Source organism: Gallus gallus, chromosome 7, assembly GCF_016699485.2.
Source record: "Gallus gallus isolate bGalGal1 chromosome 7, bGalGal1.mat.broiler.GRCg7b, whole genome shotgun sequence".
Classification (NCBI taxonomy): domain Eukaryota; kingdom Metazoa; phylum Chordata; class Aves; order Galliformes; family Phasianidae; genus Gallus; species Gallus gallus.
In genome coordinates, this window is record NC_052538.1 from 23,070,851 (window position 1) to 23,098,440 (window position 27,590).

Consider the following 27,590-nt stretch of genomic DNA (forward strand, 5'->3'; position numbering starts at 1 on the left):
CAGCATTCAGCTCTGACCTGTGAGTAATTGCACCCCCAGTGCCACTCCCTGAGCAGTCAGGGCTGCTTCATTACCACCAGCACCAGGCAGCAGCCCTGTCAGTGTTGCAGCAGCTCTGCTGTCATCCAAAGGCAGGTTTGAAGCTGGTGCTCAGGTGTAGCTTCTCTGCCCTGAGCCACAACCCCTTTGAAAGTATAATGTATTTTAAATCACACTGATGCCTCCCTGTCTCTGTAAAGCAGTTGTACGCAGCTGCTAGCTGTAGGAAACATCCCCTCCTTTTTCTCTCTTTAATTGCTACCTTGGAAGGACCTGTTGCTGCCACAAGCCTTGCAGTGTGCCAGACAGATGGTGAGGAGCCAGCCCATTACCTCCTTGAGAGAGAGAAATGATGCAGAATGATTTTGCTGGCACAGGCGGGTCAACGTGAGGAACCTGCAGCAAAACCATAGCAGGCAGCTCTAGGAAAGGCTCCCCGCACCCCCATCCCTTCAGCGTTTGCCAGGGGAGAGGACTGCCTCAGCAGGGAACAGCCTCTGTCTCTTCTCAGGAGCTTTACAGCCATCTATCTACTCCATGGTCAGCTATGAATCAGGCTGGTACCAGCACCTCAGTGAAGCTGCACATCCCTAACACACAACTTGAGGGCTGTCTGCCCTTGCAGGACATAGGCCAGAGACCGAGGCTGGCAGAGGCGGACACTTCAGCTCACCTCTGAGCCGAGGCATGCCATCACCTTCCAGATGCAACCTCTTCCAAAGCAGAGCTTTGCAAGGGACTGCATTCAGTCCAGGGGTCTGGTCACTGGAATGGAAGCCGTGCTGCGCATCCCTGTGCCAGCACAAGTCACCTTACTGCCCTTTGGGCAAGGGTCAAAATTCTCCCCGCATCCCAGAAGTGTTGGTGACCTCTATCTGGTCTGGACACTAAAGAGCAAACTGCCTTGTTGCCCTACAGAATGAGGTTATGAGGCTTGACAGATGACCCCGGTGTCCCGGGATGTGTTTGACAAAGAGGCAGGGTGCTCGGGGCTGTCCAGAGCTGACACCTCACTTGGACATTGAATTTGGAGTGAATCCAGGATAAAATGTTCAATCCCTCTGAATCCTCTTCACTCGGAGGAGGTTGAAGTCCCCCTTCATTTATCTTTCTGCCGGCCCTACTGAGATTTCAAGGGCATGTATCTCACAGCTAAAGGTGGCCTATATATTTCCATCTCTCCCAGCCTGTTTACGCATTTGATTTCTGATTTGCAGGAGGCACTGTGGGCCATGTCCCCCCAAGTCTTGTCAGAGAAAGCAATTTCTGCTCTTGGTTTTTACAGGACGGTTCTCTCAGCAGCATAAATCTGAGTAAGGAGGTTTTATTCTGGATGACAGAGAGGAGTTCGGGCTTTGGATATTTATAATGTAGCTTATACAAAGCTATTTGACAAAGCAAGTGGATTTGGGGGAGTTAGTACTATTTTTTTCTTCCTCTGAGGAAGAAGCATTGCCATTTACCTTAGGAAACAGCCTGAACATGTCATCACCTAAAGGCAGGGAGTCCTGGCAGCAGCAACTTGCATTGTTGGTAACATTCTGTGGGGTGTGCATTGCTTCCATGAGATCTTACCTGCTGCTGTGATCCTGTCACGTCTCACCAAGCAGCACGGGGCCTGCTCACAGGAGACCTCCAAGGCACAACATGGCTGTCTGAGACACAAATCTCATGGTAAAAGGCTGCCTTCACCAAGGCTGCTGCCTGGCCTCCATTTGAGGCAGAGTCCTGGCTTGTGATGGCCAGGTTCTGGGGATGTTATTATCAGGGTCATTATACCAGTCCTTCCTGCCTCCCCCAGGTCTTTGTGCTTTCTTGGCGAGCTATAGGATTCCTCCCACTTTTCTTCTTCAGCAGTGCTGTCAGGAAACACGGGGCCATGCGCTCTCAGACAACTGCCTTGCTCCAGACAAGAGGTGGACCAGGTAAAAGTATCTGTGTGTAGGGTGCACATATAAGGCATAGGTGATCTTTGGGATCTCCATGAACCACCGCAATGAAGCAAAATTGCAATGTCCATCATTTAATTACTTTCTCTCTTTTTCTCTCCTCCCTTCCCTTGTCTCTCCTCCTCTCCCTCTTGCCATCCCTTGCAGTGGCAGGCCATCTCCCTGACAGTCATTGAGAAGGTTCAGATAGCAGCGGCCATCCTGGGTTCCCTCTTCCTCATCGCCAGTATCTCGTGGCTCATCTGGTCGACCTTCAGTCCTTCAGCCAAATGGCAGCGCCAGGACCTGCTCTTCCAGATCTGCTATGGAATGTATGGCTTCATGGACATTGTCTGTATAGGTGGGTGAATGCATCTCAAAGCACATGGCCGGGGTTGCCGACCGCCCACTCACCTGCAGAGAGGAGTGGGAGATGGTGTGGAGAGCTCTGTTCTCAGGTTGAACCTCCTCTGTTCTTCCCCTTCTTTGCCTTTTTTGACACCTTTTCTACAGTGATCTCTGCCAGTCTCTGCAGCCCTGGAGAATCTCCTTGGCTGGGCTGGCAGAGGGACCTGCAGCAAGCCCAGAGGGAAACAAATCTCTCTTCAAAGCAAGAAGAGGGCAGGGAGGTCTGGGGGAGGCCGGCAAGTATTGATTAACACTGGGGAGGAAACTCCTGCTTTTCTGCAATAGCTGATGCAGGGACTGCCCTGTGTTTGACCATGGCATGCTCTGGTTTGTACCTTGCAGCACCACACTCTCTCCACATGCATGGCTGTGCAGGGAGCTGTGGGAGGGTGGTGGATTCAGAGCAAGGTCTCTGCCCCCGCAGGCAGCCTGAGTGAGGGGACATGGCTGACAATGCCTGTGGGCAGAGGCACTCACCAGCCAGGCTATGAAACAGCGGTAGTTACCAAAACAGTCAAATAAATGCCAGCCATCTCCAAGCATACTCCTGATCAATTTCACCCAAGCACAGGCCACCAGATAACGTGAATTCAAGTGACATTGCCTGAAAGCAAAGAGCATTCCAGAAGGTTTCTCATACCTGGTTTCTTCCATTACTGGTATAAACGCAGAATGAGTTTCCCAGAAAAAAAAATAGGACAAGACAGTACTCTTGGCTTGGTGGATTAGTGTACGTGTGAGTAGAACCATTCCTGAGGAAAGGAGAACAGCCCCCAGGTCAGCCCTCAGAAAGAGCAGTACAGTCTGTATTGCAGTTGGTGAAATAGAGAGAGGGAAGTAACACAAACCAGGCCTCATGGAGAGAGGTATGAGCAGCACGCCCTGGTCTGGGTTCAGATAGGCATCAGCATCCTTCCAGGACAGGACAGACAAAATCCAGACCAGTTCTTCCCACTGTTGCCATCTCTGTGCTGACAAGACGTGAGCCTGGTCTGCTCCACCGTGAGCTGCCACAGATCTACAGCAACAAGAAGTGGCCAAGGAGGGTGAAATTGAGACAGACAGCTCCCTCGTGCTGGCACAGCAGCCCTGGTGACATTCTCTTGTTGGTGTGATTGGGAGTGGAAAAAAGTGATCTCTGTGCATGTGGCATGCACGCGTGTCACCTTGTTGTCAGAGGACAGAAGTGGAGATCCTTGGCATGGGCAGACGTCAGTAATATGATTAACTGGCTTTGATAAAGCTTCAAGAGCTGAGGGGAACTGATTAGCTCATCTGTCAATAGATGCTAAATCCTCCCACATGGCAGAGAACAAGCTATGCCAGCTAGGAACTGAAAGGGAGCTGGGCAGACAGATTCAGATTTGAGGGGTTTTGCTGCTTCTTCTTTTATTTATTTATTTATTTTGAAGGATCTGGCCTTTATTTCTCCTCTCCACCTTCTCTGGGGGGTAAAAAATATCCCTTTGCATCTTTACTGATGTCACCACTAAGCATACTGCCCCAAGCTGTGAGCTTTGATTTTTCCAGCCAGAGAGCAAGGGGCCATCCCATTCCCAGGAATACTTCAGAGCTGTGTCTGAGAGCAGCCCCTTGCCTCGCAGCCCTCCCTGCACAGCTGGCAGCCTTGGTGGGCCAGACATGCTGTTTTTCCCACAAACTCAAAAGCAAGTGGGAAGCACTACAATGCAGTGCCTTGATGTGTATGTTTTCTCTTGCCCAGCACCTCAGAGCAGTGCCCACCCACGGCTGGCTCCAGTCGTGTTGTGTGCAGCATGTCTGCTGCGCTTTCAGGCAGCCCACCCATGATCAGCCAGGAGAGATGACGTTTTGAACCATGAGAGCTTTTTGTAATACATTTCATACATTTCTCTAGAAAAGCTGATATGTGCATGCAGTCAGCACCGGTGTTAAAATGTGCTTGTGTTGTATCCTTTGCGATCCCAGCTGCTTAATTGATTTAGACTGGATATAAGGAAGACATTTTTTACAATGAGGGTAGTGAAGCACTGGCACAGGTTGACCAGAGATGTGGTGGATGCCCCATCTTTGTAAACACTCAAGGTCAGGCTGGAGGAGCTCTGAGCACTGATGGAGCTGTAGGTGTTCCTGCTCATTGCAGGGGGATTGGACCAGATGGCCTTTAAGGGTCCCTTCCAACTCAAACAAGTCCATGATTCTACGAACTCTTCGTTCATTGCAGCTTTCCTTGACTGTGATGGATGCAGCAATAGCAGCTCTCTGGAAGACTCACAGTGAGTTCCTCAGTGCAGAGAGGCTACTTCCCATCTTTTATCCTTCTCCCAGGCCTCACAGCCCCATGCAATGTCTTTGATCACAGCTGGGCAAAACTGGCTCCAGAGACTCAGAGTTCTGCTCCTGACTGCCTGAAGCCTGGTGTTACTCCTCCCCAGGCTTTATTTCCACTTCTGCAAGTTCAGGATAAAACCTCTCATGGATAATTGTAGTGACAACAGTTCTAGAAATACCAGGGCGCAGTCTGTGCATTTTTGTAACTCCTCCTCCACAGCCCAGCCCTCTTCTCCTTTTGCTTTCCAGCCTGTGGACAGGTATAAAAAAAATAAGGCATTAAGAAATGCTCAGTGATGGGGAAAGAGCAGGACATTAGATGCACTCAGTCCTGCTAGATTTGTTTGGGTCTTTTTTCAGTTAACATAACACTCACACTGTGTACTGTATGGTAATTGGCTGCACAGCCTTACCTTGCAGATGCTATTCTGTAGGGCCTACACTGATTGTGTGTATTCCAATTGCTCCTTCCATCAGTTTGATCCCGAGTTTTGCTTTCACTGGCAGAGGAGCAGAGGTTTGAAAGGCAAGGTAGGCTCTGAGCAACCTGATCCAGCTGCAGGTGTCCCTGGTCATTGCAGGGAAGTTAGGCTAGATGGCCTTTAATGGTTCCTTCCAACTCAACTCTGATTCTATGATTTCCACGAGTGGATGTGCTGAAGCAGAGTTCCTTGGCACTTCCTGCCTGTGTCCACTTTGTTTGTTCTTCCATTCCTCAAGTCCATTGAGTAGTCATTGACTGACTTTTGTCCAGGAGAAAAATCGGCACATGGAAATTGGGATTCACACTGATCATTGGGTAACTATTATCCTCACTTGAGCTGCATGCACATGCTCTGAAACTGTCTGATCTGTTCGAAACTGAGCTTTTAAAAGAAAGCATTAACCCAGAGACTACTGAGCCATGCACCCAAATTCAAAGGGTTTGACTCAGGCACTCACATGCAGTAATACACAAGCTTTCTTTGAACTCTGCTAGATCCCAACATGCTCAGCAAAGAGCTTAATGGACAGACACCATTTGCTCCCCCTGCACCCACCAACAGAAACAAAAACACAACCAAAATAAAATGAATCTGCTCCTCAAAACCCGCAAGACAGATGGCGTAGCCCTGTGTGCCAGAAGTTGTATCCACCCGGGCAAGATGTGCAAGATGGTCTTTCAGCATTGTTCTCCCCTTTGTTCTCAGATATCTAACAGGAGGGCAGGGCGCTCTGGAAAGGATTGCTTGGAATTTGCAGGAGTCTCCAATACTGGAAATTTTAAAGAACCTGTTAGAAAAACATATGTCAAGAACAGGTTGCAGAGAGATGGTCCCAGTTTGTGAAGGAGGAACAGACTAAATGCTTCTTGATATCCAGCCAGCCCTAATGTCTTTCACTCTGATCTCTCTCTCTCTTTTATGTGTGCTACATCTCTTCATGTCTACAGGACAGACGTGAGAGCTGAATTAAACCAGAATCTGGCAAGGGTGCCAGTGTATGGCTCTGCTATGGAGCCATCTACAACGTAAGAGCCTTGAGATCCGTGGCCAGGAGGTGAATGAGAAGCGAGGTGGGGACAGTTCATTTGATTAACTGCTCTCCCCACAGGTCTCTGCGAGGTAAATCCAGAGATCTGGCCTAAAGAGGGATTAGCAGAAATGCAGGTATTGAAATGTAAAGATAAGTGGAGTGAGCCTGAGCTACCGAGTAGAGAGATTGGCAGCTTAGAGCTGGGCTGTAAATCCTGAGAGATACCTGCCTGTTAATTAAATGACAGTCCTTGGAGGGGGAAGGAGGGGTTTGTCTCTCGTTCTGTCAAGGTGCAATTAGAGAAAGTCGGTGTTTGTAGATTAAAGTGTCATTTGCGGTCAGGAGGACAGGAAACAATCTCCTGTTAAACAAGGAGTAACTGCCAGCTAATGAGAGCATGTCACAGCCTAGGCTTAGGAAATCACCAAGCCTGCTCCAAGGGAGAAATGCAGCTCAGAAAGGACATAAGCAGGCTGTTGTGTGCAGCACTGTCAGTGTGTATGTGCACAGTCCCACTTGTTTTTGCACACATGGCATCCCCGTGATTGACCTGTCGGGGGCTTATCCCCGGCGATGCAGAAGCAACCTGATCTGCCTTTCCTTGGGTTGCTGTCTGGTGGGGCTGATGCTTTGTCCATGCTCAGCCACTCCTTGCACTCTGACTCACCCTGCCTTGCTGCTGACAGTCGCTCACTTTTGTAGGCACTAAATCCTCATGTTCTTTGAAGCTTTTCCTTCGCTTTCCTTGGCAGCCAGTCCCTGAGGATATTTGCCTTCACTACATAGCTGCACTGCAGCTCAATAGCACAAGAGACAGGCAGAGCAGGACCATTCATCCTGCCAACGATTTTTGTTGGCACACCATGGCAATCCATTACAGATCAGGAAGTGTGTGCCCGCTGTTTTTAATCCCAGCTGCCAGCAAGAATAATCAAAAGCATCCAATATGTCTGACGGCATCTCAGCACAACCGTAGGTAATAACATAAGAAATCAATAGCCAATTAAAACTGATCCACAGCATTTGATCTTTCATAGAGCAATGGGAGCAGTAATTAATGGAGCTTCCTTGAGACGGTCACAATTCAAGCTTCCTGCCAAGACTAATGTGGTTTTGTTTTAAATGAGCTTTGCTTCCTAAAGGAAATGCCAGGCTGAGGAAGCCTCGGAGTGTTTTCTAGCCAGGTTACTTGGGCCCTGAGCATTCAAAGGATTTAGGAGCCTATGTCCCAACAAAAGAAAGAGAAACTGAGAGAAGTTAAGTGCCTTCAGAGTCTTAGTCTTCATCTGTATACATGATCTGATTCTCAAAGGTAGATGCTTTCATTCAGGTCTGCAAAGTTTCCCAAAGAACGTAGAAGGAATTGCTACAGCAGCAGGGAATAAGTCCTGGGAAAGCAACAAGCCCACATGTTCTTGATGACACTCTATATGTGGAGCACAAAACAGAGAAGACAAGTTCAGCCTGGAGAAGAGAAGGCTCCAGGAAGACCTGAGAAAGGCCTTTCAATATCTAGAAGGGGAGTTACAAGAAAAAAGGGGACAGACTCTTCAAGCAGAGTCTGTAGTAAGAGATCAAGGGTAAATGGTTTCAAACTAAAAGAGAGGAGATTTAGATTAGATATAAGGAAGATGTTTTTTACAGTAAGGGTGGTGAGGGGCTGGAGGAGGTTGCCCAGAGATGTGGTGGAAGCACCGTCCCTGGAAACACTCAAGGTCAGGCTGGAGGGGCTCTGAGCAGCTGATGGAGCTGTAGGTGTTCCTGGTCATTGCAGCAGGTTGGACTAGGTGACCTTTAAGGGTCCCTTCCAACCCAAACGATGCTGTGATTCTATGAAATGTCTTCAGAGGATAAACCTGAGGCCAACCCAGAAGCAAACGTATACCATCAGCACACCTGTAAGAATCCCATAAGAGTATTCAGAAGTCTTCCATGCCCGTCAGCTTAATGCACAGCTTGTCATGCTGTTCACGTACTTTTTGACCAGTTTGCCTGCAAACAGGTGCAGGACAATCTGGGAGCGTGATCCCAGATTAGTCAGTTCCAAGAGGTCTCTTTAGAAGCAGATGTAGCTAAAATGTCCCTGCAGTCTAAGAGGTCTCTCTGAACTAACATTCAGAATGGAGCCAGCAGGCCAGGAGGCACAAGGACAGTCCCAAGAGGGGGACAGGATGAACAGTCCAGCTTAGCGTGTTAATCTGACTGAAGGGGGGTGTTAGGCTGTTAGACACCTCCCTGCTCACTGTAGAGCAGTTTTCCATGAGCTACAAAGAGCTAAGTGGAGTGACCAGAGCCATGCCCTGTCAACAGACAAGGCAATACGGAAAAAGACAGGCTCATTTTTTCATACCGTGAATCTTGGTTTGCATACATTTGGCCAAAATGTGCATGCCCTAAAAGTCTCTCAGTAAATCACTGATTTATCAGCTGTGGAGGCAGGAGCATTCCCTGCAGGATGTGTTGTGAGGCTCTCAATCCAGATGGGCAGGGACTGTCCCTTGCCACCACTCACTCAGGGCCCTGTACCTGAGCCAGCAGCACGAGCAGCAAGGCTGCTCAGCTGAGCTGCCCACCGGCTTCTTGGCCCCTGTCCAGGAACAGTGGATGCTCAGCAAAGCCAAGCCATGCCACCCCTCCGTTCCTGAAAGATGGGACCTATTTTTATCTAATGCTGCATTGATTATTCAATAAGAGCAGAGTGGGCCAGCCAGCGTGCGTATGTGTGTGCTGCTCTCACCAGCGGGCATTGCTGCAGGAGCTCAACTTGCATTCTGAATTCCAGCACAGCAATGGCAGCTTTTTTCTCCCTTTTCTCCCTCTCTCTCCCTTCTTACAGGGTGGGCCTGGGCTTACAGCACCACCAGAGCAGAACCCAGGCCTTTTACGTACGTTCTTTCAGCCCCAAAATCCTTTGCCACATCCAGCTCCATACAGTTTCCCACTGTTGCAATAGGGCTCTGGAGATGTATTTTGTCATGAATAACCATATGGTGCTCTCTGCTCCAGTGGATCAATGTGTTTAGCATTTAGCGAGGGCAACATAATTAACATTTTCTAAGGGGGAGAAGAAATCCTTCTGCCTTGTGAACTGCGTCTTCTCATACGTTATAATCAGAACGTGGCTTCCCTGTCACTGGATCCTCTGTTGGTATGGAGAGCCTTTGTCACTGGGTTCAGCTCCCATCCACAGGCAGATGCAGGAGCACTCACCCGCCTGTCATAGCAGGAGATTCCCCTGTAAGCAGCTGGCATAACCTCCACACAGCTGCATAAATTGCGGTGTATAGTTAGGATGGAGAAAGCCAGAGGAAGAGGTAAGAAGAGATCAACATGAAGGCACATTAACCCAGCCCTGGAATCACTTCTTATAGCAGTGACCGATCAATTCTTCTCCTAAGGACAGCCATCCTTCAGACCCATACACATCAATTCCGTGAGCAGGAACTGAAACAGGAGCATGGGTGGTTTCAGGTCAAGATCTGATCCTGGATAGCGATGGATCAGAAATGATAAACATGGCCCTTGGCCTCCTGGCTCCGATTTCCTTCCTTAGTTCTGCACAGTTAGCGGAAGAGTGCTTTGGTGGCAGAAGCAATCCCAAGGGGTTAGGCTCAGACAGGACCTGCAGCCCTCAGAAAATGAAAAATTCTGTGAAGCTATCCCCATTTTCCCTTGCAGAATTTCATTTCCTAATAAAAACAGAGAGACATTAGCTCTACCTTCAATAAGCAAATGTCATATTTTGATCATTACCAAACAAAGCATTTTGATTTAGCATTTAGAGATGACTGCTCACACTGAGTATTTTAAATTCAGCATCAGAATTGGAATACATTAAAAAAAAACAAGTCCAAATGAAACATTCTCATCTGTCTGAAAACATATACATATACTTCCATCCTGGGGGACAGCGTGACTTTTCAAGTCTTGCTTCAAGCTGGTATGATGCCAGATTTCAAAGCTCTACACAAAACAATGCTGTTGCCCAGCTTTGCCTTTAGAGAAATGTCCCAGGATTATCTAAGGATATAGCATGACTACAAAAGCAGCACCTTAGTCAAAGCAGTATTAGTTATAGGATAGGGAGGTTTAGAACCCTTACCCGGAGGGCTGACTGCTGTGGCAACAAAAGCAATACCCACCTCCCTGGACTTCTGTCAGAGAACGTCCTGAAGATGTAAAGGGGACCCACAGAGTCACCAATAGACCAGGGTGTGCACCTGGCCAATGCTCTTCTCAATCCAGTTTGAAGTGTTCCCTTCTTTTAAAGATCCAATAGCATCTGCCGTGCACACAACTGCTGCCATGCACCTCTTGTGCACAATGTCCTATCAAGGTGTGGGGTGCTACAGTCCTCTCCATTGTAAATGTGGGGAGAAAAAACACACCAACAGGATTCATACAATCCTCGCTGTGAAGCAAGGAGAGTCTTGAAGAGAGCTAGGGGGTATATGGGCAATGCCTCTAAGCCCTGTACCTGCACAGTTACAGGTAGACTCACAATGGAATAATGAGGAATGGTGGAGGCGTATGATTCAGAACCAAGAGCATTCTGCCCGTGGAGTTCCACTCCTTATTTATTTATTTGCCTTTTCCAAGAAGAGTCTCCATTTTTTTGCTGCCTGTATAGCTAGAAACTGCCCTTTAATCTTCTGCTTTATCGTGTGCTACGAATTAAATACCACAGGAGTACAAGGGCCCTTAAGGGCACAACATCCATTTTGCTGTAGCTGTCCGCAGCCAGCTGAGCTTGCAGGAGTGCTTTTGTTTATGGCTTGACTGTTTCCTGAGCGAGGATTACTTAGAGGTTTACTTTACTCGTTTTTGCTGTTAGTTCTTGTTTTGTTTGTTTTGTCCAGGTTCTGAGGCAGGGAGTACATGTGGGCAGGGCGGGAGAAAGTCATGGAGGGTAGATTGTATACGTAGAGCTGAAAATACTGTGGCATTTCTAGAGCGATGGTACTGCTCTGTGTGGTTCCCAGGGCCAGCTCTATCACAAGTGGCATCCTGCAGACAACTGATGCTGTTTTCCCGCTGCAAACAAACCATGTGGGAGTGCTAAATGGAAAGGAATTTCCTGTCCCTCGGACACTTGATATCAGCTCCTTACATTTCCTCATTTGGGGCCTTACCAGCTCAGCCCAACATGGCTATGCCCATGTGTTGTGGAGGAACACATGGCTGGGCAGAGGACATGGCTGCAGATGGAGGCAGCAGCCCTCAGAGGAGCTGGCATCTGCCTGGTAGCCATAAAAGCTGTACACTGCACTTATACCATACCAGCTCCCATCAGCCCTATGACAGAAAGTCTCTACCTGTCCTCTCCATTCATCCCAGTGGATTAAGTGATCCACCTCCTACCAATGCCATAGCAACTGTGGTGACATTATGAGACACTGGCACATTGATCCCTCTTCCAGCCGGCAGGAATCCTGCTGATTCCGAGAGTGGGTGCTAATGGCTGTGCAGACCTTGGGACATAGCTCAGATGAGGCTCCTGCTCCTGTTGCTCTGCCAGATGGAGCAGAGGAGGGAAGCAGAAGGGCTTCTACTACCATTACAGGGGATTGTGGCCCATCTGGGGCTGAGGAAGCGTTAAGGCAGAGCTGTCCTTCAAGCCCAGCTTGCATGAGAGGAGCCAAGCTCTACTAAGCCAAAGTTTGCTGGTTCATCAGCAACAGAGGGCTTGGGGGCCTACTTGTGCTGTTAATGGTCTGAAAGGGAATAGTCCACACCTTCACAAAGTACCTCACCAAGAGAGCTCAGAGCAGCTTGCCTGCATACACTGGAGGGGCTCAGCTTCAGTTTTGCCAGAGCTGTGGCCCATGTGACCCCAGGAGAGCCAAGTGTGAGACACAGAACGGTGTGAAAGCTGCCTGTCAGTGCAATCCCATTGTGCAAATGGATAATGCAAAATGCATTACAGAAAATACATCTAAGGGTGATGGGGAGAAGAAAGAGTGTTTTGTCTTCCCCAGACCCATGGGCTCTGTGATGGCACACATCATCCACTGATCCCAAGGTCATGCTGGACCAAGCTCTGAGTGCCCTGATGCAGCTGTAGGTGTCCCTGTGCACTGCAGGGGTGTTGAACTAGATGGCCTTTAAAGGTCCCTTCCAACTCAAACGATTCTATGGTCAACAGCAGCGAACAGGGCCCAGCCACACAGCCATCCCAGTTCTGCTTGGCCAAAGCACAGCTCAGCCTTGCACATATTTAATCATCTCTCGAGGTATTAAAAAATGTGCGTGGAGAATGATTGATAAGAAAACGCCTGATTATAATCAGCTAATTATTTTTTTCCATATGCTGCTAAGCATTCACTCGAGCTCTAATCTTTATGAATACGTTTTCAGTGTATGCTGTGTATCTTTCAATGCTGGACATTTCCCAGCTTGCACAGCCTCCTTGTATCAGCATTCAGGGCAGACCTTTGCTAGATATCCTGTGGACTAAAAGCATTCTGCTCACTTCTCTGGTGCCTCCCAACAATTAGAAATGTCTTAAGGATGGCACAGAGGACTCAGGTCATCCACTGCCCTCGTGTATGCAGGGCAGACTACCCACTAAGCACTGGAAACATGGTGTAGAAAAGAAATTATATTTTGGAAAACAGAGATGAGAGTTAGGAAGGAGTCTATCCTTCATATTTGAGTTTTCCTGAGAGCAAAGAATCCCTGAAAATCTGAACGTAGCAGTAGTTTGTACGAAAAGGGAGTGTGCGATGAAAGTGTTCCTGAACTCAAGAAATGTATGATGTGAGGATAATGGACTCCAGAAAAGCAGCAGCAGCAGCAGCCTCAGGGGAGCAGAGCAGGGAGTAAGTCTTGGGAAGAGAATCAGAAGGATAAAAGAGCTGCGAACAGCTCACGGTTGCCAAAAGGGATGATACTAAAGGCACAACAGCAAACTGTGCCTGTGCAGGGGAAAGCTCAGAAGCGTGGGAAGAGAGCACTGAGGCTGCATCAGGAGCTCTTTGAGGACCCAAAATCAGAAGCTGCAATCACAAAAAGGCAGAAAGAAGAGCCTGCAATTAATGACAGGTCTCCAGGAATCACACAGCCATGGGGAGCAGTCAGACCCGAGCCCCAGGATGACCATGCAGGGAGAGAGAAGGCAACAAGAAATGGGTCTGTAAGGTTATGTTAAAGCAAGTGTAAGAGCTCAAATAATACTTGATGGGGGAGGGAAAAAAAAGGCCAAGCATTAAATGTTGCCTTTGTTTCAGTCTTCAAAACTTAACTAAAATAATTTTAATGAGGAGAAAGGAGCCCAGGGCAGAATCAGAAAAGAACAGACTCAAAAATATTTAGACAAGTTAGCTGTGTCCTTGTCAGCACATTTTAATGAACTTCAGAGGAAGCCGCAGGAGCAATCCCTGACCCGTGAGCATTTTATCATCGCGAACTCAGGGAGGACACAGGAGGTGCCAGGCAGCTGGGGAAATGCAGGCAGAGTACCTGGCTTTGAATATAATCTCTGTCATTGCAGAAGGTTTGAACGGCAGATCAAGGAAATGAAGGGCAAAGGAGTTTAACTGATTCATAGAAAGATACTAGGAAAAATCATTAACTGACCAGTTGATGAGCATGAGAGTATAACCACCTCTGATTTGGGAGGGTCGCCATCCTGGCGGCTGAGGAGGGAGCAGTCGGTTTGACATCCCATGGCTTGAGCAATGCTTTTGATGCTTTGCCTTCAGGTTCCCCTAAAGAAAACAGTGCAACGTGGTTTAGATTATGTAACTAAAAAGCAGATGTACAACCAATTGAAAAACTGCTTTTGTAGTTGTTGTCAGTGGTGTACTGGAAGCACATTTCAAGTAGGAATGTTTTGGACTCTGCTCTCTTCATTATTTCTATTAATGGCTTTGATAATGAAACAGGAAGTGCTGTTATAAAATCTGCGGATGACACCAAGCTTGGAAAGGCCACAAGCACTCTGGAGGATCAGATCAGACTTTGAAATGATCTTGCCAAACTGGAGAGATCAACAAGATGCAATTTGATAAAGAGAAGTGCAAAGTGCTATCCTTGGGAAGGAGAAAACAACACCCTTAACACAAGCTGGGCCAGGCAGTCACAGTGCCAGAAACAGCAACGCCGTGACCACACATCAGTGTGTTTCGTTGGGGTACTGCAAGGAGGGCAGCGTTGCAGTTCTGACACTGCACCTCTGCTCTGGGGATTGCACTCTCTGGGACCTTGCTTACAGAAAGAGGGTGTCAAACTGAAGAGATTCTGGGGATGATGAACAGGAGTGAGGAGAGGGAGAGAATTTCCTGATTCCCCACTCGATAGTCACTTCTTCCCTCCCAAATCAGCCCAAGTGCAGCGTCCCACTGATGCCACGACATTACTTTCAGTTATAAATCTACCCACTCCCTGGTTCATCCACTTCACTGGTGCCTGTTGAGGACAGCTCTGCAGCCTTGAGTCTCGGCCCTGGAGGATTTAAAGATGTTGTGTTGTTTAAAGAACTTGTCAGATTCAGCTAGAAGGGACCTTGAGGAGGTGCCAGACACCAGATGCCCCTTTCCCAGCCCATATTTCCAGGGAAAGGTCCCTCTGGCTTTTTTTTTGTTTTTCCAGGTTTATCACCAAGGACTCTCTTGCATCACTGATGAGGGCTAAAGCACAGGGGAATGCACTGAAAAATACTATGGACTGGAGGGAACGCTGGGAGCTTGGTGACTCATCTCTTGTGTCTTATGAGATATGAGGTTGACATGAGGCAGAGATTCATGGTTATTTCTAAAGTGTCTTTTGGAATGCAGCAATCTCAGAGAGACTGTGAGAATTTGGGGTGTGTAGGGTCAGCCTTACCTGAGCAAAAGCAGAGCTCTGAGCAGAAGTCAGTACACTTCAGTGTAGTACACTAGAAACCTATGGCCTGTTGTGATAGAACAAGGGAAAATGGTTTCAAACTAAAAGGGGAGATTTAGGCGGGATATAAGGAAGAAGTTTTCTACAAGAAGGTTGGTGAGGCACTGGCACAGGTTGCCCAGGGGCAGATGCCCCATCCCTGGAGACACTCAAGGTCAGGCTGGAGGGGCTCTGAGCACCTGAGGTGGAGCTGTAGGTCTCCCTGTTCATTGCAGGGAGTGGGACCCAATGGCCTTTAAGGGTCCCTTCCCGCTCATATGATTCTATGATTCTAAAGAGACCATCTGTGGCTAGACATGTCCACACAGTGTGCAGAACCCATCAGTGAAAAATCCCTCTCCTTGCTATGTTGTACTGTCCTGGCTTCCTGTACTGTCAGCTACTGCTGGAGGTGGGATGCCGTGACAGGCAGACCTCTTCTCTGAACTAGTACAGCCACTTTTCTGCTATTAGATTAAGATAAAAGGAGGGTAAGGATGGAGCATATAGGATGAGATTAATACAAGGAAATAAGTGAAGTGGGGGAATTTGAAATTGCCACAAAAGATGAAAGAATTCACAGGAAGGGAAAGAAGGGTCTGTGTATGCAGTGATGTCAATAGGGGGAAAGTCCAGCAATGAAAGCCCTATCTCCCAAGAGGATTGGCTGGCCTTGGCCTGAGCCATCACTGCTGTGGATGCAAATATTTAACTTTGATCACAGCTGCCATAATCTTCCCCTGACAGTCGGCAAGGAAAGCATCAGAAACAGGCAAAAGCATGGCAGCTGTCTGGCTGAGGTGAAACTGCATTTGGAAAGGAAACTGAAGGGTTGAAGAGCTGCTGAAGGTGGAAACAAGAGATGACAGCTCAGATAACAGGGCAGGGGCTTTATGAGAAGCAGGACAGAGTAACTGGCTAGGACAGATTGTGATTTTTGTTCCTGTAGATAATGTTAGTGACAGCACAAGGGCAAAGTACCACTCACTGTCAGTAAAGGCCTTGTTTTCATGGTTTCTTTAGTGGCAAATGGGAGAAACCGTTTCTGCCCCAAGAATTTACCTGTCTGTTTCAAGAAAATGCATGGCAAGTGTTGGGATGAGAGGAAGGTTAATTAGAGGCTGGAGGTCCTGGAGAAAAGATCGCTTGGTGGTAGAGCTGACAGTGGGCGCAAGGTGACTGCTTGTCATTTCTGGGAAGCTGCTGCTCCAAAGCTGCTGTAAATTGAAGACATGCAGCCTCTTGGGTTAATCTCACAGGATGGTGGTACCTCAGCTGATCCGCTCTTACCCATCTGGAGGCTCAAATTTGGGTCCTTTTATATCTGTTTTTTGCCCATGCTCTGCCAACAGCCATCCTGGCTACCGAGGGCTTCTCTTGAGCCTTCTCACTGGCTCACCAATGGCAATGCACCTCTGTCCCAACTAAACCCAGAAGACAAAGGGCTCCTTGCATACAGCTTCTGTGTCCTCCCTTGGCAGTATGAATATTTGCCTTACTGCCCTTGTGGATCACAGTGTGGTGCGGGCAGGTATTGCAAGGCTCAGAGAAACCCTACAGTGATATCAGCCTTATCTGGGCCATGAGACTCACCCTCGGTCATGCTCTTCTTCTCGATTCCTGCAGCTTAGGTGTGAAGAAGCTCAGGCGTAGCTGTGCAAATCAGTAGAATGTGGAACGTGAACAGCTTTCAGCAGCGCTAGCTCTGTGGCAGACTGCAGCTTGATCACCTGGAAAAGAAATAGTACAAATATATTTGTTCTGGGAAGAGAATGAGAGTGAGGTTGGTGGATAAATGGAAGAGTTAAGTCCTTCCCAGAGTTAACAGTTGTCAGCTTGCTTCCCCAGCTGCTTGGGACATGTGTATGCAACTGCACTGGCACAGTCCTTGCCTGCCCAACTTCAAATGATCTTCCTGCCTAGACACTACAGAGCTCCTCAGAGCTGCCCATGGTCTGACTCTGCATGGACTCATGAGTAATAAAAGTCATAAAAGGAAGAGCAAGAAAGTCTAATATATAAGAGAGTGAATATAGCAAAAAGAGATAAATATAGTATCCTTTGCATACTGTCGAGTTTAGTATGTTTTAAGCATGACCAAAGCTCAGTCTGGCACACTACTGTGCCCCCATCATGGAAACAAACAGACATAAGAGTAAAATCATATAAGCAAGACAAGCAGATATGATAAGTTCCCTGATTACTTCCCCTGACATTCAGCAATTTTCAATTCAAGGAATCTCCTCTGATACTGGTCCAGTCAGGTCTCTGCATGAGTAAACAAAACGAGAAGAACTCATCTTCAGCGCCCACGTTCTCTAGGAGCTTCATTTCACCAACACTGCAAAAAGGGATTTCATGGACCTGGCAACAATCTGGAGTGGCACAGATTTCTGTGAAACTCACACAGATTTTCTTTCTGAAGAGGATGTCTTTCACATAGGATATGTTGAGAACAGATTTTGTGGAGCAGAAGAGGGAAAGATAAACTTGGGAGGAGTGGAAAAGGATTAGGCCACTACTGGAATCCATCTGAAATTCTCACAGAGATATTTCTGAGTTGAAAGGAGAGGAGTTCACAAAGAGAGGAGTTGACACCAACTTGCTGCCTTCCCCACATATAGAGGATTTGGCTCAGAATACCAGAATACACAGAATAATTGCTTCCAGCTGGATGCCTCCAGTTGAACACAGTTCTTCCTGAAGGATTTTCCACTTTTCTCTGGCCTTTAATTGCAAAGATTCAGCTCTCTTAACCAGAATGAATCTCGAGGGGGAAGTGTTTCTGGAAGGGGGTACACACAGCTGAACGTAGGAATTCCAAACCTAATTTAACTCAGGCAGACCAAATTTGTTTCAAGTGTTAAGCATCCTGCAAGTTGATATGAAGTGATGGACTCTTGCTTAATCTTGGCATTCACTGTTGCAAATGAATCACCGTTACTTCCGCCTCCCTGCCTACCCCTCTGCTTGGTTCCTTTTTAATTTTACAGCTTCCTGAGCTTGACACTGGGAAATCAATAAGTAATTTAGAGCCCCGCAAATACAGAGGAAAACAAGTTATTTTGTACTTTCATAAATATTTGGAAACCAAAATTATCTAAGAAAACAGGTGCTCAGTTGACTCAGCAACCCATCCATCAGCATCACACAGCTAATTGCATAAGATCATAAACATTTATAATTAGAAGGCAAACAAACAAGAATTTTATAAACAGCCCTCTTGAATCAGCCTGCGCATTAAATATTTGTGATAAGGTAATTAAGAATAGATTTACAGTCCTGGCTCAGTGTTTAATACTTTGGAGAATGGATTTGATTCTATGGAGGATGTTCTACAGCCAAGGAGAAAATATTTGATTTTGGTTCTTTTATCCAAGGCTTAAAGTGGTCTCAGAGAAATACTGGCTCTGTCATTGATCAGAGTGGAATTTCATTCATTACACATCAGACGGCTCATTTAAATATGTGTCTAATGTCCCTTGTCATGGACCAATCCACTTCAGCCCTGCTTCAAAGCCGTCTCCTTGGCTGGATCTGCAGGCTTTCCCAAAGTCCTGCTTTTTATGGTTATGGTTTGATCAGAAGATGTCAGAATTCTCAACCATGTTCCGAACTGGACAGGAAAAAACACTTTTTGCTGTTGCTGTTGTTATGACATCATATTATTTCATTTTGAAAAACTGGCATCATTACAGGATTACACCTGTGCAATCTCAGTGGTTTATGAGAACCAGAATAAGGATCTCTCCCATATTTTTAGACCATTTCACTTCCCATCTATTTTCCATGTCCCAAAATAGCTAGATTTGAATACTTAAATTAACTCATGTAATTACTTCTACAGCCAGTAAACAAGCTCAGCACTACATTAAGATGAATGTGAGTCCCCCTGAAGCTAATTTGTGATCAAGTCAGTAGGGCTTCTAGTTGTGTTTAGAATCAGAAAACCTAGAAACTCAGATGGTAGTAAACCTAGAATTTAGAGTTTGTAAAGTCAGATGCGTGCCCTGAGAAATTAGGCATCTGCACACCATCAGTGGGTAAAAGGGAGGTCAGCCCTAAGGGTAAGATGACGTTCAGATACGTTGGTTTTTTTTGTATAGAACTGGTTTACTTAGTAGTTGGCTGTCATCAGAAACAGTATGGGAAAGTTGGATGGAGGGTAAAGCCCCAACATTCGATTCATCAGGGATAACAGTAGACCACTTACTGTATTCTGTTGTGAATATCATCACCCCTCGCTGGACAAGGCAGCCTCCTCATTTTGATATGGTTTTGCTTCTTGCATCTTGTAGGTCTTCTGTTCTTTGCTCTTGTAATTGTACTCCTGGAACAGGTAGGAAAAAGAGCTGCTCTTAATATAAACATTTCTGGTAATGTTGATGGTGACCAAGGATAGTGAAGCCATCACTGTTGAGAGGAATGAAGTTATCCATGTGCTAACTCAAATAGTACATGCTCTACCTGCTGGTCTGGCTTCAGTTACACAAGGACACTTTCCTATCAGATAGATGGCTGCAAACCAAGGACACAGAGACCTCTCACAGTGCATAAATCCCACTCTCCAGTAAAGCTTATTAACTATATTACAGTGCATCAACTAAGCCAGTCTAGATGAGAAGCTTCGTTCAGCCTCAGTGGGTAAGAACAACACTGTTGTAGGCACTGCTGCTTGCATTGCATTCAAAGGCTATAGCCAAAGCTTGGTAACGTCAATGGTATCGATGCTTAATAGTCACATAATGTCATCTTCTAAACAACTTCTAGCATTATCTCATCCTTCCAGCCCTCTTGCTGTGGGGAGGATGGTGGAGCTCGGGGAGACGAGCTAACTCCTGGTGGAAGGGCCTGAGCTGCTCATTCTCTTTCAAATGCAGAGAAGCCAAGTGTCCTAAAGCCCACTTGCCATCCCCCAGATACCAGTTCTGATGCATACAGATGGGTAACAGGACATATGCATTCTCTGCATACTCACAGCAGAAACTACGTAAGCTCTTTTGTTCCAAGTGTGTTGTTTTCTGTCCTTGGAAGCAATGAGGTCTGACAAGGTACCTGCTTTGCCAATGAGCAAATGTTTGCTGAGGATGACAAACCATTTACAGGTGTAGCCAGCCCCTTCTTGTGTTTGACTGCTGTCCCTGGCCTCTGTGCGCGTGTCTGATCCGCTGCAGTGCGCGTGGGGAGATGTGCTCTGAGCTCGCAGTGACGTTGGTGCAGCAGACGTCACCAGGACGTCAGCTGCAGTTACATACCCTCCAAACACACAGTGAATCATGCCTATGCAGCATGCAAAACCAGCTCGGTGATAGATAAACCTCAGGCATTTATTGGTAAACAGATACTGTTCTGCTGTAAGAGCATAACTCACTCTGCTGCATTTAAGACCTGTTTATTGATTGCTGAGATGAAGTTGTAATCCTTTTAATTCAGGGGGAAAGGGATCCAGCAGAGCAGGAGCACAAGGGGAAATGGTTTCAAACTGAAAAAGAGGAGATTTAGACTGAATATAAGAGAAAAGTTTTTTGCAGTAAGGGCAGTGAGGCACTGGCACAGGTTGCCCAGAGATGTGGTGGAAGCCCCATCCCTGCAGACACTCCAGGTCAGGCTGGATGGGCTCTGAGCACCGATGGAGCTGTAGGCACCCCTGTTCATTGTAGGGCATTGTACCAGATGGCCTTTAAGGGTCCCTTCCAGCTCGACTCTATGATTCCATGATTTATCACTGGATAAGCTGAGGTAGAGCTGAGCAGACCAGCCAGCTGGAGGGCTCGATGCTGGGGTAGCTTACGGTTCTTCTGAAATTTTGTCTCTATTCTATGTTTAATTCTTTCCCCCTTCCCTCCAGGTCTAATAATACACGAAGGGCCCTCGGTTTACCGGATTTTTAAACGGTGGCAGGCGGTCAATCAGCAGTGGAAAGTGCTGAACTATGACAAAACAAAGGACATGGAGGAACAAAAAACAGGGACCAGGACAAATCAGCGTCCCTCCTCCCAAACCACCCACTCGTCCTCCACTGGTGGTACAGCCACTAACTCCGCTCCGGCCGACAGCGGGGCCCGGGCCGCCGGCCATGCCACAGGCACCCTCTCTGACCACCACTGTGCTTACACCATCCTGCATATACTCAGCCACCTGAGGCCTCACGAACAGAGGAGTCAGTCTAGTAGTAACAGAGAGCTCGTCATGAGGGTCACGACGGTCTGAGCCGAGGAATTCAGGAGGCCTTAACGCAGAGCGGAGGAGACGCAGAACTCGTAACGCAGAGGAGCATGGTGTGCCTTTTTCTTTCTCTTCCCTTTTGTTCTTTTTTTCTTCTTCTGTTCCTTCTTTTGGTTGTGGTTTTTTTTTTTTGGTAACTGCACAAGATATAAGAGGCGGCACCTGGCCAGCTGAGGAGAAAGCAGGTGGAGGGAGAGCTGCACACTCATGCTAAAAAGGGTAATGTTTTCCAGCCAGTTAAAAAAAAAAAAAAAGGGAAAAAAAAAAAGAAAAAAAAGAAAAAAAAAAACAACCACACAAATCACAAAAAGAAAAAAAAACCAACAAAACAAGTGCAATACAGACTAAAAACTGAGTAGGCAGAGTTCTGGGGAAGCAGAGGAACAGACGGTTTAGCATGTCTTACAAATCCTATTACCTGGAATAGGTGATGCTCTGTACACACCCGCCCTACACACACACACACACACACGCACGCAAGTGTGAGATTTATATAAACAAGGAAGGGAATGAAATATTTGGAGTAATTTTTTTTTTTTTCCAGACTGTGATTAACCAGGGCTATGAGTCGTTTTGTTCATGAGTCATTCTGGAACCTTGATCGATTTCCCATAGGATATCTGAAGTGAAATGGCTGGGGATTTTTCAGTAGTGATTTATGGGAAAAACAAAACAAAACAAAAACAAAAACACAAAACAACCGACCGTTGAATCATCTCGCCAAGAAAATGCAACAAAGCCCAGGCGTACCCAAATTTCACCAAAACAAAAATCGTGATTTCTCATCATGTTCCTGACGAAAGGGTTTGTGAGGGTGGAGTTGGGAGGGGGGGAGGGAGGGCGTTCCATGACCTTTATTCGACGTGTAGACATTTGTGGCAGATTTTGTACAAATGCTCCGCAGGTGTTTCAAGCACAAGTACTGGTGTGATTTATGCCTTCATAACCCCAAATCCAGCATCCAGATCTTCCCCATTCATACACACCGTTTTTCCATGCAGGCATCCCAGGTTAATTTCCTTCCATTTTACTGCAGTCACAAAAAGCTGACCCATCTCTGTGGGTTTCTGCTACCTTGCTGATTCACATACTCATACGTTTGAGAAATACTATTTTTTTTTCCCCAGCGTCTTTATCCCTGCTGCTCAATTTGTAACAGTCTCAGTCTTGTAGGCTGAACCTTTCACATCCAGTTTGTTTGTTACCGAGTCTATTCCATTCAATCGTTCAACAGAGAGTTAGTCTGAAGAGGGAGCACAGTTGCTGATCGAATATATAACACTTCTAATAAGTCTCCTTCTCTGGGATATATCCACGAAGGTACTTGTTGCTCTTCAGGAACATTCTCTTTCAATGCACAATGGCTGAATCATTTGTGGATATTAAAGGGACACTGTCAAGTACTTTTTAAATAGTTTTTAGAGTTTGAGCTTTTTTTACTCTCCATTGTTTGTAATATTCTCTTACAATCTTGGAAATAAAACTTCTTTCCCTACTGATACTGTTCTTTTCCATTTGGCATGTAGTATTCTCTCTACTCGCCTCATTCCTTTTACCATCCCTGTCCTCCACCTTTCATCTGCAACAGGAAGAGATCCATGTTTGCAATTTCCTGCTCACTGCCCTCACTCCATGGAGTGTATCTCCCAGCTCTGTGAGGTTGAGTTCTTTTGCTGATGCAGCTTCCACAAAGCAGGCATCAGAGTAGAAAGCCTAAAACCAGAGAGATCAGTTCATTGAGCAGCAGAAGCTCAGGAGTCCAAAAACAGTGAGCCTGCAGTGATCAAGCCTGAACCCAGCCCTCCCAAAAACTACCATGACTTCAGCCAAACCATGTCCATTCTGCAGAAGTGCTGAGCAGCAGCACGCAGTGGCTGTGTCCAACTGCCTGTTGTCATTGCACCAACACCTCCCACAGCTTTTAACGTGGCCATGGCAAATGCGGGCCACCAGCCCCCACTGCAGTGAGGCTATCATAGGTTGAGTGTTTCTGCATGGAGGGAAACATCAAATTTAGCCCCCAGGTTTGAACTACCAGCCATTCTGCAATGCTGGAGATGGAGGATAGCATCTTAAGGCAGGGTCATGTTTTTCATCCAGATTACTTGACAGTGTCCCTTTGAATATCAGAAGGCAACGGAGCAGGTACTGCTCTAGCAGAGAATTTAGGAGGTGAAACACCAGCCAAGAAAGCTGACGTGGTGAGGACAGATGTGAACAGCATGGTTTCTGAGGCCACCGTACCTTTATCTGACCAATCTTACTGTCCAGCAAAGAGTGCTTTTGACTGAGGTGAGGGAAAGGACATTAGTGGGAGGACGGAGAGGAAGGGGCACTTCTGATCATCTCTAAAAGCAGCTACCCCAGAATGACAGTATTGCAGTGAACAGTCTCTGGAAGAAGTACTTCTGATCCACAGTAGAGAGAAACTTTGTCAAAGGAAGCAAACACAGCAGCCTCACCCCCATGCCTGTCCTGGAAACTGTGCTCGTTCCAAGAGACGGGTAATGGTGGTGGTTTTGGAAAGGGGAAGACGTACACCAATGAACAGAAGGCTGTCAGACAACATGTTGCTTCCCTCCCTGTCCTCCCCTCATTTAAAATAGAGAATTCAAATTCCTTTAATTTGGTAAAAGTCTAAAAGCTTATCAGGTCAGAAGCACAATTTGCCGTGCGAGAGTGGTGTGACTTAGCGATCCGAGCACACAGGACTCTGCGTACTGTCACTCCAGCTCTGCCACCAACTCTGTAGCCTTGGGCTGTTTGGCTCAGTCCCCCATCCACACAGAGGGGGAATAACAATACGTACCTACCTCACAGGGGTGTTGTGAGAATCCACGTTGGTAAAGCCTGCTGAAGTGCCACAGGGAGTCGCGAGGCGCGTGGTGGGGGTGAGCAGCGCTGCCTGTTTGCTGGTTACAGTCCGAATTGCTCAGCAGGAGAACCACGGGCCCTCTCCTGCTTGGAGATCTGCCTCGATCCGAAGCAGAGGGTGTCCTCCGAGTGCCCTCTCCTCCATTGCATGACATTTTAAACAGCTGTGAGGTGCAGGGTAGTGACCGACATGAAGTCCTACTTGACCAGGGATTTGCTACAACCTTTTCTATATCTGTGGGGTTTGTTGGTTTGGTTTTTCCATATATTGTGCTTAGAAATAAACTTTCCACTTAGGGCTGGCGGTTTGGGGTCTCTTCTGTTGCATGGCAATGTATACAAGTCTTACTGTCTGTCTTACTGTGCAAATGATCCCGCAGCCCAATTTCAAAGATGGGTATGGTCTGAGCCTTTTCCTAGTGGCGTAAGACTCAAAAGCCTGTCTAGATTGTTTAATATTTAAACACCACTATGAAATTGTCAATTGTATGTGTTCTGTGCAATACAAAGCATGTCATTACCTGGCTTGATGGGCAGAGGGGCAAAAGGAATGTCAAAACTTGTTCAGAGAGCTTCATACACGTGCCAGCTTGGAGCCGAAAGGCTGCCACCAGCAAAGCAAACTCGGTGAAGCCTTTGGAAATTATTTTCAGAACAGTTTATTCCAAACAAGGTAATTCCGAGTTTATGAACTTCGAGGCTGCCAGCCTGAGAGAACAAGTGCATATTTAGTGTGGGGCTTTGGGTTTGGGATTTTCTCTTTTCTTTCCTCCCCAAAGTATTAATGGCAGAAATACTGATGAGGGTCTCTTCCTTCCATAGCACAGTTCTCTCGACTCCTACAACCTCCTCATGCCATCCCATTTGTGCTACTATGCAGGACTTTAAAATGTGCAAATAGAGATAGTACGCTCCCGAGACATGCAAAACGCATTGTGTATTGGAGCCAGACCTGTGTTGCAGAAGGTCTCTCTTTTTCCCCGCATCTTTTCTCCAGTTGTCTGCTGGGTTTCTACAGAAATGTTATCTGTATTTTCTTACAGAGCAGCCACCTCAGCTCCACCAACAAAATTTGCTGAATTTGGCAGCTGTTTCTCCCAGCTGGAGAAAAATTCCAGGTCCTATCACTGTGGACAACCCTCAGTTCTTGGGCTTTGTGGTCCTCCAATGCTGTCTGGTGGCGGTCAATGTGGGGGACTGTGTTCAGCCATCATCAAAAATTGTGTGTGTGGTCCTGCTCATTCTTGTGATTTCTGCTAGTTCCCCAATTTCACGTCAGTTTTGACAGGTATTTCTGGTAATGCTTTTCTGGTTATGGTTTTCAGAGGTGTTTTGCTCTGTGTCACTTGTTACTGCTGTTCTTGCCTACTACATCAGTGCTGGCCTCCAGCTTCCACAGCTCTTCCGTTCTTGCCATTCACTTTCTTGCTAAATATCCACTGCCAAATTAAGATTCTTATCATCTGTGCCTGCAATGGCTCAAGCATATGGACCAAGGTGATCAGAAAACAGTGTTCATTAAGATTCTATATCAATAGTCAGATTCTATCAAAGTCAGTTGGTCCGCTTCAATGTATATTTGCCAATTAATGGTTGCCATAGAAGACTATCAGAACTCTTATGCTCAGCTAACACTTGGTTTCTGATTTAAAATGTCAGAAGTAATGAGATATTTTCTGAGTAAGTCAGGTGTGCTCCCTGATGTGGATTCCCAAGCAAGGTGCTGAAGAAGTTCATGTCCTACCTTGCCATAATGGGTGACCCAAGGAAAGAGCAAATCAGCTGCAGAGAGTTGAGTCATTGGATACTGGCATTTTTAGTTGGGGAGACAGGCAAATACTGCTCACGTCTGCCAATTCCATAACAGTGCTCAAAGCCCTTGCATCTGGCAGTAGTAAAACATCAGAGCCAAGACCTGCAGACATTGTAGGTGGACAATTCTGAAGACTTTCCAGTTTGGAAGACCATCCCCTGCCCACATCCAGTGGTCAGTCATTCAAGCTGCTTCTCTTTGTTTTCCTCTAAAGAAAAATGTTTACTTTGACTAAACATCACGCTGCTACTCATCAGTGTGAGAGCAACCATCTTCCAACCCATGGCTTATCTACCAGGGCTCCTGCACACCTCCTTGTGAGAACTCAAAGCAAGAAGACTCCTTTCCCTTGCTGTCAGTCAAGGACTTAGAGGCAAAATTGCTGCAGTAATTGATGCGAGTCAGCAGTACAGTTGCCTTAGGATATCCTAACCTTCTCCTCATTCTTGCGCTAACAGATTCGCCATCCTCTTTGCCACCCCTGACCTCCAACACTGCAGATCTCCTGAGCAGACACCGGCATAGAATTCCTCACTGACCAGTTTCAGTCTTGCTACATCTGTCATGTATTCAGATAGGCAAATTCATTTCATTGACAGACAATGACATATTGGAATCCCAAGAGAAGAAACAAGTGAAGGAACTCGTTGTGTTGACCTTCACCTCCTTTCCACATGGATGGGGGTATAGTGAAGATATCAGTTGGCTTTCGTATGACAGCAGAGCTAATAGCTCTAGGAAGATTTCCCTCAATAACATGAGCCTGACACGCTGACGTTACTGAAGGCACTTTGATCTCACATCTATCATTTTGGATGTAAGGAGAACTGAATCTGACACTTCTGTGCTGTTGACACAAACATCAAAACTAGCTTAGTTCATTATTCAAATTACCTCCAGGTCAGTGGGTGAATTTCTCCTTTGATGAAAGAATGATGTTTTCTTTTCCAGATTTGGAATCACAAGATAAAATATATGTACATATATACATATATATTTATAAATGTTTTCCTGGAGAAAAAAAAAAGAAAAGAGAGGAAAACAAACAAACCTGAAAGAATGTATAACTGCACTGAATAAGTCTTGACAGGAGCTAGGGAGCTACTGTGTGGAAAGTACTACATATGATTTGACTTCAGGCAAAGAGAAGACAGAAGAGTGAAATGCTTTTATGTGATCTCTGGCCTGCCTTTCTGGTTCATACTCATTACTGTATAGCATTTAATTAATGCAGAAGTATGTGGAAAACAGACACTTAGCTCCAGCTATGGGAAACTGAAGTCTCCTCAAACTTATCTGAGCCATACTCAAACAAGCACAACGATGCAAAAGCACAAGGACCTACCATCAAAAAACATTTGACAAGAGATAGATATCCAAACAGGTACAAGGACAGGTACAGTTTTCCAAGCCAAATTCTTCCTTGCTTATTTACTTCCTGTTATTATCTTTTTTTTTTTTTTCCCAAGCAGGCTGGATTAAAAAAAAAATACCCAAGACTTAAACAATTAAATAACAGAGAAGAGCTTCTTTGTGTTATGCATCAAGATGTGGCTCTAACGCACACAATTAGTTACAATTAATTCCTTGCTTGCTAAATGAAAGTCTATGTG

General features: G+C 46.4%; 2 protein-coding genes across 5 annotated transcripts in view; one reads left to right on the forward strand and one right to left on the reverse strand.

Moving 5' to 3' along the window:
* Positions 1–27,009, forward strand: part of MARCH4 (membrane associated ring-CH-type finger 4) — an 85,070-nt gene extending 58,061 nt beyond the window's left edge. For both annotated transcript variants that reach the window (XM_015289862.4, XM_040703878.2), the window contains 2 exons: positions 2,136–2,328; positions 20,914–27,009. In XM_015289862.4, the coding sequence (XP_015145348.1) occupies positions 2,136–2,328; positions 20,914–21,275 (555 nt within the window). In that variant the 3' untranslated portion in view covers positions 21,276–27,009. The remainder of the gene's footprint in view (positions 1–2,135; positions 2,329–20,913) is intronic.
* LOC107053887 lies at positions 1,348–26,050 on the reverse strand. 3 transcript variants are annotated; one of them, XM_040703879.2, is made up of 3 exons: positions 19,279–26,050; positions 16,659–16,795; positions 1,348–4,935 (listed from the first exon to the last, which is right to left on the reverse strand). In XM_040703879.2, the coding sequence occupies exon 3, from the start codon at positions 3,519–3,521 to the stop codon at positions 2,475–2,477; it is 1,047 nt and encodes a 348-aa protein (XP_040559813.1). In that variant the 5' UTR covers positions 3,522–4,935; positions 16,659–16,795; positions 19,279–26,050; the 3' UTR covers positions 1,348–2,474. The 3 variants fall into 3 exon arrangements, 2 of the variants coding, with proteins under 2 accessions (XP_040559813.1, XP_040559815.1); XR_001467651.3 differs by lacking the exon at positions 1,348–4,935 and adding an exon at positions 7,916–13,909; XM_040703881.1 differs by lacking the exons at positions 16,659–16,795; positions 19,279–26,050 and adding an exon at positions 5,099–7,875.
* Positions 27,010–27,590: the final 581 nt, after the last annotated feature.